Source organism: Mercenaria mercenaria, chromosome 3, assembly GCF_021730395.1.
Source record: "Mercenaria mercenaria strain notata chromosome 3, MADL_Memer_1, whole genome shotgun sequence".
Lineage (NCBI taxonomy): Eukaryota > Metazoa > Mollusca > Bivalvia > Venerida > Veneridae > Mercenaria > Mercenaria mercenaria.
In genome coordinates this window covers 43,387,585-43,405,049 of record NC_069363.1, presented here as the reverse complement: position 1 = coordinate 43,405,049, position 17,465 = coordinate 43,387,585, and the positions used below count along the sequence as shown (strand labels likewise).

Genomic DNA, 17,465 nt, shown 5'->3' with positions numbered 1-17,465 from the left:
TTTTAACATTTACAGTGTATTTTAACCTGTGAATAAAGACCACCTCCCAATAAAGATCACATTTTGGCTCTCCCAAGGGTAGTCTTTATAGACAGGTTTGTACTTCCATATTATGAGTGCAAAATGCCAGATCCATATAAAACTTTTTGAAGAAATTATAAATAGATTTTGCTCAAAATAAATTCCTAGATACAGAATATTACAATCCTTTATACAAAAGTGATAGACGCCATTCATTTTCAAGGAAAAGTAGATTTTTGATAAGAATCTTACCTAAAATTGCCAAAAATCACAAGGAAACAGATCTTTTTTCTGCCCTCCAATTATGACAAAAACTGCTTTCATAAGTAGTTCTTAAGGTTAGCACCCCGTCTGCAAAAATGATGTCTTCCAACAAAATATGCAAAAACCTGTCAATGTAATTTGTAATTTTAAAGTATTTACACTGGTAATGTGTTGATACTTTGATCGTTTAATATCAACAATACGAGTAATGTAGTGTGTACTGAAATATATGCTTTTGCAAAGTAGTGTGTAATTAGAATGATTTATTTGCCATGTAATTGACCTTATGTCTGATATTAAGTAATATTTCTTTAACCTATATCTTAGCGGTTTAAAGATAATGCGTTTATGCATATCTGTAATCAGTAGAGATAAATAGTATCATATGGAATCGATTAGTCTAGCTGAAGTTTATACCTTATATTCATTCTAAGTGTTTTTTTTTATCATAATACCAGGCAATATAGTATCCAGTGCATACACGCAAGACAATGCGTAAGATGAATACAAAATGTTGCTTGTCCACACGAGTGTTTGCGTTTTATGTATGGCGGCCAATGCAGAATTGTAATGTTTATGTTTTGGAATGTAACAGAGCATTTTTAAATTTAAGATGAAGCTCTGTATTAGTTGTTGCAAAGTCATGTTTCATCATTATATTGCAAAACAAAAAAAAAACAAAAACAAAAAAAAACACGAAGATTCACGATGATACACTTGATATTTTATATATTTTGAAAGAATAGTATGTAAATTTCCTTCGATTGATATATTTATTTATAACTGATGATCATGATCAAACAGCTTTTTAACTTATTTTCCTTACTTTTGCTGTAACTCTGTGATTCCAGCAGGTACACAAATTTTGATTCCATACCTCATGTTTTTATTTCGATGTAAATGAGATGTGAAACAAAAATTTGTAGTCCTGTTTGGCGCCATATAACCTATACTGTGTTGGTGCCCAAATAAATAAATAAATAAATAAATACTTTCCTTACACTTACTAATGGCAGCAAACATTGTTTTTTCTACATAGCCCCTTACATGCTAGGTAAACGTCCCTTTAGCAAGACGGAATTGCTGAAGAGTTTTCAATTTATAGTAGGCATGAGAGGTTTGGAATATGGCAAAGGTTCTTTGCGGCGATAAGAATGATGGTCATGCATCTGCTGTTATTCTTGTCATGTATTATTCGTGCGGTGTATATCGCGATTAGTAGTCGAGAATCAGGGAGCCTTTCTACAATACCGTATATAATTGACTGAAGTGATTTTGTTAAAACAACGCGAAGACAAACGTAACAGATAGAAATCCCTATATGAAAAATGAAATAGTATAATGAATGCAAATAAATTTGAATGGATTACTGTACAGTTATTCAACGGGAAATTTGTAGTCTTGTGCAGAGAATGCTTGTTTTTTGTAAAGACGTCAAACTTGCAATATTCTCATCAGAGAAATAGTCTCGTGAAAAAGGTTTTGTGCAATTGTTCACATTTGCTAAAAGCAGAATAATTATGTCTGCAGCACATGAAATGATAAAAAATAAAGGAGTTACACCAAAGCTTGAAAATAGTAAAGAATGTATAAGAATGTTTAGAATGTTTATGACTTGTATGTGTATTATTTTAGTCCCGATTACACAAAGAAAGTTGTGCAAACGGGACCCGTTGAGTAGGAGTTGATTTGACAGTTGGCAAAAAAAAAGAGATTTAGAGATCAAGTTTGAAAATGGCTTTTTTTTATCTCAGCAGGCCACAAGGTCAAACATACAAAACTTTTATTAACTTTTTAAAGGCAACATTTCCCACTTGATCTCATATTTGCCAGAATGTTTGTCTCTAAGAATTCTTGACGAGCTTAAAAACTTAATTATTAGGTCAAGTGATGTCTAATTTTCTACTTGATCATCATAAATATTTCTCAGAACGTTGATCTCAGTGAAATTTAGGAGAAGTGCGAAATGGATTTCGAGAGATGAAAAAATCTAGGTCACTAGTATAAATCATAGCAAAAACTTCACTACATTCTTTAAGTCTGATTCTCTTGCTTGATCTTTATAAAAAGGATCTTGCAAAAGACCGCCAACATTTAAAAATAAAACAACTATGATACGGATTTGAATGATCAAACAGTGTACAGATCTATAAAAAGAACCTTTTGAAACAGCGTGGAAAACAACCAGAGTTAATGAAATGTGCATCGTCAAGCATCTGCTGAATCGGAATCGTATTATGAAAACATTAAGTGAATGAACTTCAGATTTACAAGAACTTGAATGAAATAATTGCAACAATGACATATTTCATTACAATAACATGAAAGTATATTTTGATAATTTTACTAACATTTGAGAAAATATCATCTTAAATATATTCAATGAGCATCTTTTTAACTATAATAATTTATTTTAGATTTTGACTATTAAAGTGGCAACTTCTCATTGAATGAGCTAGGTGTGACTAAATATACATTGTATAAAGGAACTGTGCATTTAGAGCCACATTCAAAATGTTTCATGAATGAATAATAGTTTTTTGCTTAAAAAGTCTTCAAGTTTTAAGTGGTAGTACACATTTATGCTCTGCTTATCTATACATGTATTACATGTGTACTATTCTAAACCTATCACACAGTACTCTTTGTACAAAAAACATGACGATTTTATGTTTACAAAAATACAATGGAGTTATTGATCCATATTTTCAAGTGAGACTTCGGGTCTAGTATATCTTTGACTTACGGAAACGCCCTAAGAAGAATTTGCTATGACATTCATTTTTATTAAGAACACAGTTTCCATTTCTTTGGGGTACGTGATGTATTATTCTGTCATGTTATATTCTTTGAAGGGAGTCATGTAATCAATACATTTATAATCGAAACTATTTTTAATTTTCAATGGGAAATAAAGATCGGAGCACAAGATGAAAAATGTATTTAATGGGAAATACAGAGACGTAAATTTTTTTGTATAAAGTACAATGTCAATTTACATCACATTTATCTTAACTTATCCATAAGGAAAAGTCAAAGAAATGCTCCAATTTGCTTATTATGTGAAAGAAAAGACAAATATTGGCGTTTTGTGCATCAAATTGTCAGTTGTCCCACAAAATTGAAGTTTTTGGATTTTATTTGAAAAAAAAGTGTAGATAATGCCAATAACATAGACACATCGTCCAGTTAAGATAGTTATGTGCTTTTGAAACAAATATTGCTCTACAATGTAGAAATTTACTAAAAATATCCAAGGCATCATTATATCAGAAGAAAATTCAGCCGCTGAAAATAGACAGTTTCGTATACTTGATTTTCTGTTATATCGATTTGAATAAAGCTGTCCTCCGCTTATATATTTGCAATTGGCTTGTACAAGAAAAACGAGCTTTTAATGACATTTTTCTGTTTAGAAAAGTTCCATACCGTAGAAATTGATGAAATGATTCATAGATGTAGCTCATGGTCAGTGAAAAGTTGACAATCAAATTGTATAAATCTTCAGATGACACTACTTCCAGATAGAAAACAGCACCGATATTGCACAAACTTTTTGGGGATTTTTTTTTTTTATTATTTTAGGGTTATCTTAATATTTAGCCAAATTGACCAGTAATTAATTTGTCCAAATATGTCAGTTGGTGACAGACATAACAACAACACATTAAAAGAAGAGTCAGAAAAGTTGTAAAGTATTTCTACAATTTAGCTTTGATTGGAGTAAGTAATGACTGTTGACGTAACGTTTAAATAAATATCCAATGTTTAGGCATAGGAAATAGAGATCAATATAATTGCACCTTAACTAATCCTACCAGGTGTTCTGTATTACAAAAGTGGATCTATTGTGACATTTTGATACAAGCAAAACTGTATTATCTGCACTATTATTTACCTACTGGTACTTCATTTTATTATTGGCTTGTTAAAAGTTAATTTTTTACCATATGTAAGTTGGCAGAATCATAGGAACCATGTCTTGAGGGGTAAATCAAACACAAATGAATAAATCCTTAATGATTTTGTTGTGCAAAAATGTATGATATTGTGTCTAAAACAGTTTTCATTTTCCACTCAATTGTGTAATTGCAAGGGAAGTAAACTAATAGATCTCTACTTATAAGTACTAGCCCAAGGCAAGAGTTGTCATTCTTTGTGGATCACAACTTTAAATTAAAAATTAAAACTTCTGTTATTGATATTAACAAAACTATCATAAACTTCACATTTGTGAAATCATTTTTTGGTTATTTCAAGGACTTGGAAATTAATTTCTAGACTTTATTTAATGTAATACTATCATTGAAAATTTTAGGGTCTATCTCTGCAATGTTGTCCGATATTTGACTGTTATCTGAATTGAAGAAATGGAGCAACATTTTATTCGATCAATGACGGCTGTCAGGTAATAGACACTCTCGTACCGTTACGCTTATATTCGTGGCAATATTGGAATTATTTTACAACTGCCACCTCTGTAATACTGTTCGTAAATTATTGGGGAGTGTTGAGAGAGAGTAAAGAGTTACGGATGTCATGGCAATACACCATTCCTTGCTAAAGTGGATAATAGTTTTTTAATTATGGAAGTTAATCTAAATTCTACGAACGTGACGTTTTATAACCACACAATTGACAATAACTATGAAAGTAATGGCTTTAATAATCCTTTTGATATATTGCACGTGCGAATACTATTTATCACGTGTTATGCCGTTGTTTTCGCTTTTTGCATAGGTGGTAAGTTTCTGTTTTATTTATAAGATTTGTCATTTTTCAGATGCATATTTACTTTCTTATAACTGAACATGCTGTATATGTGAGGTTATTAAGCAGTGTTGAGTACATTACTGAATTCTATTGGACGAGTACAACTGCAGTAATAACCAAATTTTGACGAAGCGAATGCCGAGCCAAATTGAAATCAGTACTGTACTCAACACTGTTAAATTACCTCTTTGTTTCATATTTATAACCTCTATATTTCATACCATAAAAAAAGAGAAGTGACCAAAAAATATTCAAACACATTGAAATGACGGTGGAAAACATTTCCATACACTTTCCAACAACTATTAGAAGTTGAATTTGTTCTCTCATAATATGTATGTTAATATTAGATGTGTACATTATCATGATTTTATACTAGCGCCCAAAATGTGAAAACAACTTTTCATCATTCTTTTACCGAAACCTTGATCATCGGATAGAAAATTTCTAACTAAGAAATGAGTGCTCGGAAAAATTGTTCCGTCCAATATGAAAAAAATATGGATATTTTGGTTTCTAATCCAACATGAAAAGGGGCATTTTTTTCACTGTAGGTTTCGGATATTCTTATATATACTAAAAAAGACCCTGAATACATTTTAAATCACACAGTACAAAATCTGGTTTCTACTGTATCGTTCACGTGACAGACAGAAAAGCTCCCAATTTGTTAAATTTATATAGGTATGAAATACATTTGTATTACCAATTACTGTGTTTGTTTCAATCATTTATATGCTAATCGGTAATAATCTTTAAAATGATGTCTTTAAGATATATACAGAAAAAGGTTTTTAAAAGACATGAAGTTATTACTGCTGAAAAATAAATACAAGTATGATACAAAAATGTTTCACATATGAATATTTTTATTGTTATATAATTTTGTTTAAGATAGGACAGAAATTGTTGTCATATTAATGGTCTTAGTCAAACCTTAAAGCAAACATTTTATGCACTCTATGTAACATGCCTGTCAATGCAAACTGATACTTTCATTGCAGTTGAACAATATAATTATAATGTAAGAATTACCATTGAAAGTAGTTGCGCCAAGTAATAACTTTCCTTTGGGCAATACGCCATAAACATAAAATTATCAACATGTTTTTTTTCAAATGTAAGTACAAAAAGTGAAATAAAGGAGAACCCAAGAAAAGGTTTACAATCAGACGAAACCCAATGTTCACAAAGTTGAAAACTTGAATTATAATTTTGCCCAGGACATCATGTATTTCGCAGCACTGCTACAAACATTTATCCATAGGATCCCAGCAAGCAATTGGTAAAGTGAAGGTAATAGCAGTTATCATATTCCTCTCAATTAGACAGTAATAATAATGAAAAACGGGGTTTGTACTCGTATTAAAGTGTATTTCATTGAACAATGCAATTTAAATCGACAGTCTCGCAATATTACAATATTTAACAGGATAGTTAGAATATATACGTAGGTTGAAACCAATACTGTCCTTGTTCGATTTAAAAAGCCTAGAACGAAATTTGAAAACAGATGTAAGTTTTAATGTCGGCTTCATGGACTTTGTGTTTATCTATGAAATATGCATTAAGCCTTGTCAGCAGTAATAACGAAATAACTTATTCAAAGTACAGATTTGCTTCCACTGAACCTTTACAAGTGGCATTTTGTGAATAAAAACAAAAGAAGGTTTTAGTAGTTACCCAGTGTTTATACTTATGGTAAAGGATTATTTAATTACACAGAAATTTTGTAACTTTATGACGACCAAAATGACACACAATTAAATAAAAACACCATATCAACACTGTGGTAGAAATTTATTCTTTCTTAAATTTTAAGCAACGACACTGTCAAAGAATAGATTATCTGCGTTATATTATCTATTACCTTTTTCTGAACTTTTATTTTTCGATACATAAATGTTTTTCATTCAACAAAATAGTTCAAAATTGACAGATTGGAAATGTCTAAAAGAAATGCCTGCGAAAAAGAATTGAAAACCAATTGAGCCGCACCCTGAGAAAACCAGCATAGTACATTTGCGACCAGCATGGATCCAGACTAGCCTGCGCATCCGCGCAGTATGGTCAGGATCCATGCTGTTCGCGTTCAAAGCCTTGTAGTTTTGATTTTCTGATTGTTCCTTAAATACTTTTGTTCATGTATAATGATGTAAAAAGAACGGAAACTAATCAAACTGTTACACCGTAATTTAACTTGTCCTGTTGGGATTGTGTTTCTCTCAGTAATTACCCAAGTCGTATTCACATATAACAATGTTCAGGGAGACTGTATTTGAAACACATTAGTACTGACGAGACAGACTGCGGATGGAATCAGAATGAATGTGCTCAATCTGTTAGATATTCTTTCCATAAAATTGCCTTAATCATCTTAATCAACATCTGTTATCTGACAGGAATTTATAATTTGTAACATTAAAGAGTTGGGTGGATTTTTAAACCGGCATCATGTAGAGACCGTACAAGAGTTCTTCGCGTACTTTGATGTTTGTAAATATAATAGTTTTAAAAGTGTATGACATTGTAGCTCGACCCGATTTTTTTTGTTCTGTGTTAAAAAAGGTATGCTTGTATTATTTTATATATGAAACAAAGAGCAATCAAAAATGATTAAAATAAAAACGCGAAAGTTTATTGTTGTCACTATCCTTCTGTTTATTCATATTAATTTTATTACCGTTCTCTTTTTTTTTCTTTCTTTTGTGATAGTTCCGTTCTAAAACAGACTCTGAGCGGTCATGTTTCGTGGAATCCGGGTTCTAAATAGTTATGTAAAAGTTTGAAAACGGCAACGATCTTTCATATTTTATACTTCAGTTTAAACATATAATTTACTTTTGTTTCAGGCTAAAGTTGAAAATGACAGCGATTTAGCGGCTCTATCCTGCTATAATATTCACGTTATTAAAATTTGAAAAAATACGCATACTGATAAAAACGATGGAAGATTTTATCTGATTGTTAAATATGAATATGGTCAAATGCTGACAAAATCTTAGCCGTATTTTTACTCTAATCAAGGCGTTCATCTAACTTTGGTGGAAAAGAATATATCAGAAAATCTATTTAAAGTAGGCAAAAGTTATATTCACTCATTTTATGAACTATAAGTAGATATTTTATTGTTTAGATATGACTTCAAACTTAGTATTAATAACAATGTTGTGAAGAACGATGCTTTTAATCATTTAATGAAATCATATCATAAATCCTCGTGGGAAAAAAAAAAACGTGCATTTCTTGTTCGTATCAATCAATAAAATAATCCGAACAAGTTCCAGACATCTTTCTTCAAGAATTGAACTCTACGATATTTAAGTGATTAAGTGATTTTACAGTTTCTAGCCGTGTGGTATCGGAGGAATGAGACGTATTGTACCTTCTTGCTAGGTGCATTTTTTTTTACACATTATCTTAATTTATATGTATTTCAGAGAGTTTTAATCAAAATAGTGTGCACGTGTGTGTGCGCGCACGCGCTTGTGTTGAGCCTGCACTTCATACAAATTTAAAGATGTTTATCATTATGAATGAAATATCATTGTCGATTTTCTTTTACACTCGGTATTGTAAAATAATGTCTTCAAATGACAACAAACACTTTGTAACACTTTGACAACAATATATATATAGCGGAAAATATATATACTCTCTATGAGGAGGCAATAAAGATATCTATCTATCTATCTATCTTCTAAAACATGTGGAACGCGTTTTGCTTTTAACAGAAAAAGACATTGAAATTTATAGGCAATAAATATTTTTAACTTTAAAATACTTATTGTAGTTAATAAATTATGTGCAAATTAAATGGCACAGTAGTAAACAGACGAAAACATGATTAACCAGGATGATATATGTCTGAATTGTCTATAAAAGATAATGAAGTGGAATTTTATTATAAAATAAAAATGATTAGGTCCATGATCCCAAAAGTCCAAATCACTACAGGGAGTCGAAGTCAAGATCTATTTTCCGGCCGCCACTCTAATCTTAACGCTTACTCAGAATAACGTTATTAGAAGAAAAATGGCATTGATTTTAACCATGGTATATATTTAAGCATAAAATATAGCCTCAGATAATTATAAATCTTAAATTTCGTTTCGCAAGGTTTATCAAGTCTAGGCAACTCTGGGTTGAACCAATGCTGTTTTGGTAGTTGGTAACCCTTACAGTTTCGTTTCGGTAAGGATTTACACCTATTGTTTAATGTAGTTTATATATTCCTATTATATGAACAGCTAATGCAGTTCTTGGGCTCGGTGAGCTCATGGTTAATTTATTGGTATTATTTATTACAAGTAAAGTAGTGTTTGCTTCTCTTCTTGACTTTGATACATCTAAACATAAGAAATTGATTATATTGTAAGTTTAATGTGAAATTTGTACTCATTCACTGATATGTATAAGTTGTCATTCTACCATCTTTAAACACTTTGCGAAGTCAAAATTTAATAAATCAATTGGTACTACATTTGTAGCAAGTTAAAAATTAAGAAGTGCAATTTGAAATATTTCAGCATGTATTTAGTTTAGTTTATTTTATATGTGTTTGTATTGATATACTCTCTCGTATACACGCTTGTATAGTATATGTGACGATGAACTTCTATGTTCAAGTCAAGTTGTCAATAAAATTTCTGTTCTGTTCTATTATTTAAGTATCATTTAATTTCTATCCTCATTTCTTCTATTCATTTGAAATATTTAAAATATAACGTTGTATCTCAGTCTATTTAATAATATTTTGGATTTTTTTCGGTGCGAAGACGTTCAACGTCCTCTTTCCTACATTTGTTTTAAAAAATTATGTCTGTTCAGGAAAGCGGTTAGAATTGCATCTGTATGTTTATTTTTCTTAGCTGGCTTTTGTTTGCTACTTTTCTTTGTATCATTTCACTTATTCTTAGTTATTTTCTTTTCAGTGATACAGCTTCATGAAAAGACGACAATACACTGCAAACGAGCATAACCTATTCCTAGTTACGAGCTATATAACATTCAATGATAATCTGAATTCCGCTCTTATGAAAAGCAGTTTTATAACAAATTATTGGCATATTAACAAGAAAGTTATTAGGACTGAAGTAAAAAAATCTTCAAGATTATTCAATGATTATGAGAGTTTTGATGTAGTTTCCAAATCAAAATGAGCCGCACCATGAGAAAACTAACATAATGCATTTGCGTCCTCCGCGTAGTCTGGTCAGGATCCATGCTGTTCGCTTTCAAAGCCTATTAAAATTAGAGAAACCGCTAGTGGATCAATGCTGGTCGCAAATGCACTATGTTAGTTTACTCATGGCGCGTCTCAAATGATACAGCATAGACTAAACCACCAATATAGCCAAAGTGTAAAGGCGTTCACATAACATCTAAATTATTTGCAGATGGCTCATTATCTCTATCCAGTTCTCCTCCTAAAGTTAAATTGTTCTGTGTTATTAATTAAGAAAATGAGGCGTTAAGTCTGCATAACAGGCCGCTCATTCAGTGCTCATTATCATTCCTATCATTCAAAAAATACCACAGAAATGGACATATAAAATTTACTATTTTGTTTAACACGTTGTCATGTCAGTAGCTTATTATCTTTCATGGAAAGAATCTCAAAAATATAAAGACGTGTGTTGCATTACAGCTGCAATACATATAATGTATGTACACAGCTCGTCTCTCTGCTCTGTTTAGTCGCAGACGATTTAGATGATATTTAAAACCGCTTTTTTTAAAAATGTATTCAGATGTCACTTGAACTGCAGAAGAAAAATAATAAACGCAGTAACTAGACGGAATTTTTAGGGTTATGAATAGCACTTTATGAAAGTCTTCAGATTGTTGCATCCTTTAAGAAAAATTGAAATTTTCTAAATAATACAGACTGTTGCGTTTTCAGGGAGTAAAATTTCATAAAGCGTTTCGTAAGTGTTCTTGACATTTACCAACATGCAATTCTGTTATAGCGATATTTGTTCCAAATTTTAATGAGAAAAACAAACAGTTGTTTTCATATCCCTGTAATAAATAGAATCTTTAATTGAGCTATTTTAACGGCATTTCGCCTCGGCTGTCTTTCGATAATTATAACTAAATATATATATTAATAAATCATAGTTGGTACATTTTGAAAGTAGTTATAACTCACACATTGCACGTTTCTAATTACTAAGTGTAGTCTTGGATGAACGAATTGTGTTATTATAGTGGTGAATTTAATACTTAGTTACCGCTAATTCTAACTGACCTCACGTGACTACACAGACATGTACGTGTAGGATCCTCTTAAATTTTTTTTAAATGCTTGTCTGCTTTTGGGCTTTAGCTAAGCTGCAATAAAACGGAAAGTAGCTTTAGAATGCAAACTTATATACAATTGAAATACATACAACATTTCAACCGTTATATTAAACGCTATTACTGCTGAAAAAAGCTACATTGTATAGAGACTTGCCCTAAGCCCTCTTTATACAAGAAAAACAATCTATTTATAGAGTGAAATTGTTGAGTGAACACCGTTTGTCAATCATAATCCTCTCTATGTTATATCAGTGCAACTGAAAAGTAAGCTATCTATGTTACCTGCTATACATGATAACACAGTCATTTATCTGACAGGCCTGAAATTGTATTCTTTGATTTTCTTATATTTTTAGAATTTTTCCCCGTGTATGGGTAGCAGAGATCATTTTCTTTCCAGCAAAAGCTTTCTCAGCATATTTTACCTTACGAAATTCTGTGGGTTTTAGCATTTAAAAAAAAAGATCGTCTATTTGTTGTGTGTGACTTTCACCACAAAAATGACATACTTTCCACAAGGCCATTAAATGATTTGACCTTTACAGTAATTATGCATGATTTTTGTGGCTAGAGGTAAAAAATGTATGGTTTACATGAGATACAATGTACATTGCAACCTAACCCTACAATAAAGTTAAAGAGGAGTTGTCTTCATTTTTTCAAGATCCTTCACCCAGGATGTTATTTTTTTTAGCTTAAATAATTCTTTTTCAGAAAATGATAAATATTATCTTAAATATTTTTTCACCGAAAAACAAATGGCTCGTATTGGTGTATTTGTTATATATGTTGTATTAGTATTGGCTAATTGTATTATCATTTCAGTATAATAACACTATTTTGGTATTTATTCTATCTCTAGGGACAAGATTTCTAAGTCGGAATCAAAACTGATTCCATTCGATTAATCGACAAGCTGCTTCCACGAGAAAATTCTAACATTGTCACATACAGTTCACGCGTGATTTCATTCGTTGAAGGTCGCTTTCGCATAGGGAGACATTTTTTTTTAATTCTGTAATAACAATATCTAAACAGCGAATTTCTCTTGGGTGATTTCTGTTGTATTAGTAATATCGCTTCAAATCCGTTTTTTCAGCTGATATCACAAATGCTTTCATCATCAAGCGTCTTCGGATTCAGCCTAACAAAACCCAATTGTCCCCCTTGCTAAAAATGAAACCCGCTGTCAATATAACTTTCTGCCTGCGAATACCAGATTATATACAATTTATGGTCTGTTTTGTTAAATAAATAACGATGACGATGATGATGACTGATGTCGATGATGATTTTGATAAATGAAAACAATGAAATTCAATACAAATAATGATGATTGGTTGAATTGTGATGAGTGATGTTGAAGATATTGATGATGAGTGATTGTGATAAAAATGACGATAAGGATACTGGCGATGAAATATAATCCATTATGATAAAAGCTGATGATGAATGAATTATAATTTACTGCAATGTAAATGTGTGCTATTGTGTGTCCCGACAGTCCATATATTTTTGTGGCTTAATTTGAGGACTTTATGATGAAATGTCCAAGTTGATAATTTGTTAATTATTCTACGAGTATGTTACAATCTTTTAAGTGCGGATTCAGCTTTAACATTGCTGTTTTATACACTGTGTTAGTGTTCTTCAAATAAAGCATCGCATGGACTCACGCAATCGCTTATTGACTTTTAATGTTTACTTAGATATGAAAGTTCTTTCAATAGAGGCATACGTCTGGAGACATTTTCCTGTTTTAACTAAAATACTTGCAAAATGGTCACAGAAATCAGAAAGTCAATTTGATATCAATCAAGAAGGACTGTCCCACATGCTGTCAAGATCTTTATCATATTCGAGCACAAAACAGAAATTAATTAAATCATTATGTATATAATACCAAATTACCTTACAGAGCGCAGACTGTCTTATTAATCATTTTGTCAAGAGATCTTTTCATTGTATGTATTAGCAACTCAGCGCAAGTTTTACTTTCACTTGCATTGTACTAAGGGTAGAACTATGAATATACATAGAAATGAAGTTTTCATTACATGATATGTGTGAAGAAGTTCAGTGAAACAAATCTATTTTGTCAGTTATCTTACAAGAAAGAACGAATTTTACTATATATCATTGTGTCTAACAAACAGTCTGCGCCTCGTTTTGGATAACAATGTGCAGGTAACTCTGCATGTAACCACGGAATGGGAAGAAGGGTCTATCATACCATATGCACTTATTATGATAAGTAACAGATATTGAATGAAAGAAAATGAATGGATTCCGATAAATGAATGGGTGTTGATAACGATGGTGACTATGAATTAATGAATGATGGTGATGATGATGATGATGATGATGAAAATGAATGAATGAATGATGATGATGGTAATGATGATGATGATGACGACGATGATGATGATGATGATAAGTGAGACAACAAGTGAACTGTAATAAAAAAGAAAACCACAGATCTACTTTTTGATTTTTTATAATCCACGTGGGAAAAAAAACATTGAATATAATATTTTTGCGACAGGAGTTTTTAAATACAAAATATAATAAATCATTAAATGTCTTTCTAACATATTTCCGCTGTGACAGTATAAAAGTTTTAATGAAAAGCTTGAATAAAATGCGATAAAATAAAGTATCATGTGCACTTATGAAGTGCGTATGGGTTGCATAGACACAACAGAATTTGAATAGCCGCGGAGCAGGGCTTTAAGATACGTCTCTGGACAAAAGAAAGGCTGAAAATGGCATAAACTCAGTTTTTATGTGAGTCTGTGCAGCAACTGTTACAGATTAAATCAGGAAGGTCTAATACGTATCAGTTGTTCCAGATTAAATGAAAACAAAATTTGTAGCGGAACTTTTAATAGTTGTTATGTCAAATATCAAACACTGTCTTTTCATTGCTAAATTTTGCTAAGTCATATACAGACATAATCATGTGTTAAAATTCAATTTATTATTAAATGGATAAATAGTGACTTTAAATAAATTATCTAATTAATAAAATATATGCTTAGATTAGAATGTAGAAAATTTATAAATAATCTGAAGTTCTTGATACTATAGAAATGGCATTGTATATTGGCACTGAAGGAAGTGATATGACCTGGTGGATTAATGCTGAAGAATATATCACACCATCAGAAATTATTTAAGATAGTATCCGCATGCGCAATGACTGGCTTACTTTTGTTCACAGTGTTAGGTTGCTTATCGAGTTATCAGTGAAGGCATGAAACGGTTTCGAATATATAATGACCACCCCCTGTACTGCATAACATCATTGAATCAAGTAGACACCGTCGTTTATATGACTGAAATATTGTTGAAAAAGACGTTAAACCCGAACACACAAACACATTGAATCTAGGAACATCATGATAAATAAATACAGTCTACAGTATCTACTTAAATAGCGCGCGAATTTATTTCTCAAGAGATTATATTTTCCATAATCTTATTCGTAGAACGATAATAGAAAAAGCGAAATACTCACTATCACTAATTAAGCAATCAGTAACCACGGTGAGGAATAACCTAGATTTAAGCCGTTTTTCTTACATAAATAGACAATACAATTGGCCTGTCGCTTCTGATTGTCGAAAAGAAATAACAAATTTTGGTTAAACTGGATATGACCGTGACTTTTATTATTAAGATATCATAACATATAATTTCCAAAATATCATAGCATATTGTACGAAATACAGCTATCACCAAATGAAGTTAGTAATGAAACTTTCTTGATGAATGTCGTAGAAGCAAAAAAGACGATGTTATGATGCTTAGAGTATTCCGATATGCACTAAACAATCTAAGGAGTATGGAAGTGTAGGCCAGTATGGCTACAGAGAGTCCGGATTTAAATGTACAACGAATTTGTCTGTGCAATGATGATGACACAAATCAAGTTTATTTGTATGATCACACAGGAATAAAAACCTTTAAACAACTTTTTCTCATGAATCCTTCGTTTGATCAGCACCAAACTTGGTCTGTAACATCAAGTAATGTCTTCTTTGTAATTTCTTTAAATGGTTCCGCATGACTGAGTGTAGGGGCCACTAATGCACTTCTTCTCATAAAGCACTTTATGAATGATCACCAAACTTGGTCTGTAGTATTATGATAAGGAGTTCTCTAAATAGAAATCATTTTAAACTTTGTCTCATGAACCACTTGAAGAATCATCATCAAACTTGATCTTTAGCATTCTAGAAAAGTCCTACCAATTTTGTTATAATTTGAAAAAAATGTCTTATTATGATTACAAATTGATATCTGATTGATAAAATTAATGATATATTGATAGAAAATACCGTAGCCTCCATAGATATATAAGTTTTTAATAACATTCTACTCTTTGCTTAATTTTATGTTTGTTTTTATTTTTTTCCCCATTCATTGATAAATGTCTTAATTTTTCTTTAGATGAATGACTGTTTATATGTATTGCACTACAATTTTCAAAACAATTTACCTTAACAAAGCATTGTATTGAAATTGATTGAGAGGCTACTTCCAGTGCTGATGGCAACAAAACAATTATTTGATATATATTTAACAGAGAAAATGCAGGCAAAATCATGTTAATTGTTAGATTATCAAAGTAGATAAGAAATCAGTTTCTATAAAGCATCCGGTGAAAAATTGATTAGCTATCATGAAGAAATGTACATGCATATGTCATAATAATTAAGCCGCGCCGTGAGAAAACCAACATAGTGCGTTTGCGACCAGCATGGATCCAGAACAGCCTGCGCATCCGTGCAGTCTGGTCAGGATCCATGCTGTTCGCTAATGGTTTCTCAAATTGCAATAGGCTTTGAAAGCGAATAGCATGGATCCTGACCAGACTGCACGGATGCGCAGGCTGGTCTGGATCCATGCTGATCGCAAAACCACTATGTTGGTGTTCTCATGGCGCGGCTCATATAGTTCAAACAGTTGTTCACACGGATAATCTTAGAATCAAGATATTAAATAGAAAAACAACTCGTGTTGTGAAGTCACTTTTACTCTTTGTATTAGTTTAAGTTACTGTTTTAAATTTGTAAGATACTTGGTCAGTCAGTTTCAGGAAAAGTTACACATAATTACTTCTTTGTTACATAGTCAACTTTGATACAGAATTATTTCAGTTATTTTCATACCGGTATTAATAGGATTTCTTTTTATAAATTCATGATAATGTATTAACTTTATATAAATGGCCGGGTCTTCCTCCACCATTAAAGCTGGAAAGTCGCCATATGACCTAAAATTGTGTCGGTTCGACGTTAAAACCCAACAAAATAAATAAATTGTATAAATGGCCAGATATTACTATTAAATCACATTGATGTCAAAATATTTTCAAATGTCATTAGAAAAGAGAAATAAATAAAGATTTAATGAAGGTTTTACACTCAATCAGTTCAAAATGTTTACACGCCAGAAAACCTTTACGAAACCACATGAATTGCATATTCATTTTCTTCTTGAAAGAGCAGTGTATTTTATGGCCTGTCATTAAATCACAATATTCAGTCAATTGGTTAATAAGCACATGGTTAAAACAGAAGCTGTGTGCTATCTAAGTGCGCGCTGGTAGATTTTTATGACTCAAAAAGATTATTTGAAGAATATCAATCGTCGTCTAGCAAGGTTTCATTGAAATACAAATGGTTACGGCACCTGCCTTAAACGTACTTGGGTGCGAATGTAATACTGTCCTAATAATATGACATAGAAAGCAACCCTCTGTAACCAACAAACATTTAAAGAAGGTTGTAGCACGCACAATCTCGGAATATCATGAGACTGTAATGTATGCACATAAAAATATTTGAGACTGCCCCAGTCAAAATAAGAAAAGTAATATTTAAAAAACTACTATTTCTTACTGGTAACTGAAAGGGTTTGGTTTATTAGGTTAAAAGCTATAATTTCCTCCTCCTTTCTGCACACACATCTATTTCAGCCGGATTTTTACTTGAAAAGTGCGCAAAGCCTCAACCAGTACTATGTCATTGCTGTTAAACATTCACGCACTGTAGTTGAAACCATATTTCCATGTCAAAGAAGGTGACATAATT

General features: G+C 31.5%; 1 protein-coding gene across 2 annotated transcripts in view; it reads left to right on the top strand.

The window, feature by feature from the left end:
- Nucleotides 1-17,465, top strand: part of LOC123524902 (trissin receptor-like) — a 98,284-nt gene that overhangs the window by 63,459 nt on the left and 17,360 nt on the right. Inside the window, exon 1 of one of the 2 annotated variants that reach the window (XM_045303509.2) lies at nucleotides 4,735-5,028. The exons of the other annotated variant lie outside the window; for it this stretch is intronic. Within the exon in view, the coding sequence (XP_045159444.2) occupies nucleotides 4,872-5,028 (157 nt within the window). The 5' untranslated portion in view covers nucleotides 4,735-4,871. Of the gene's footprint in view, nucleotides 1-4,734; nucleotides 5,029-17,465 lie in introns of those variants that run through there. 2 annotated transcript variants of the gene reach the window in all.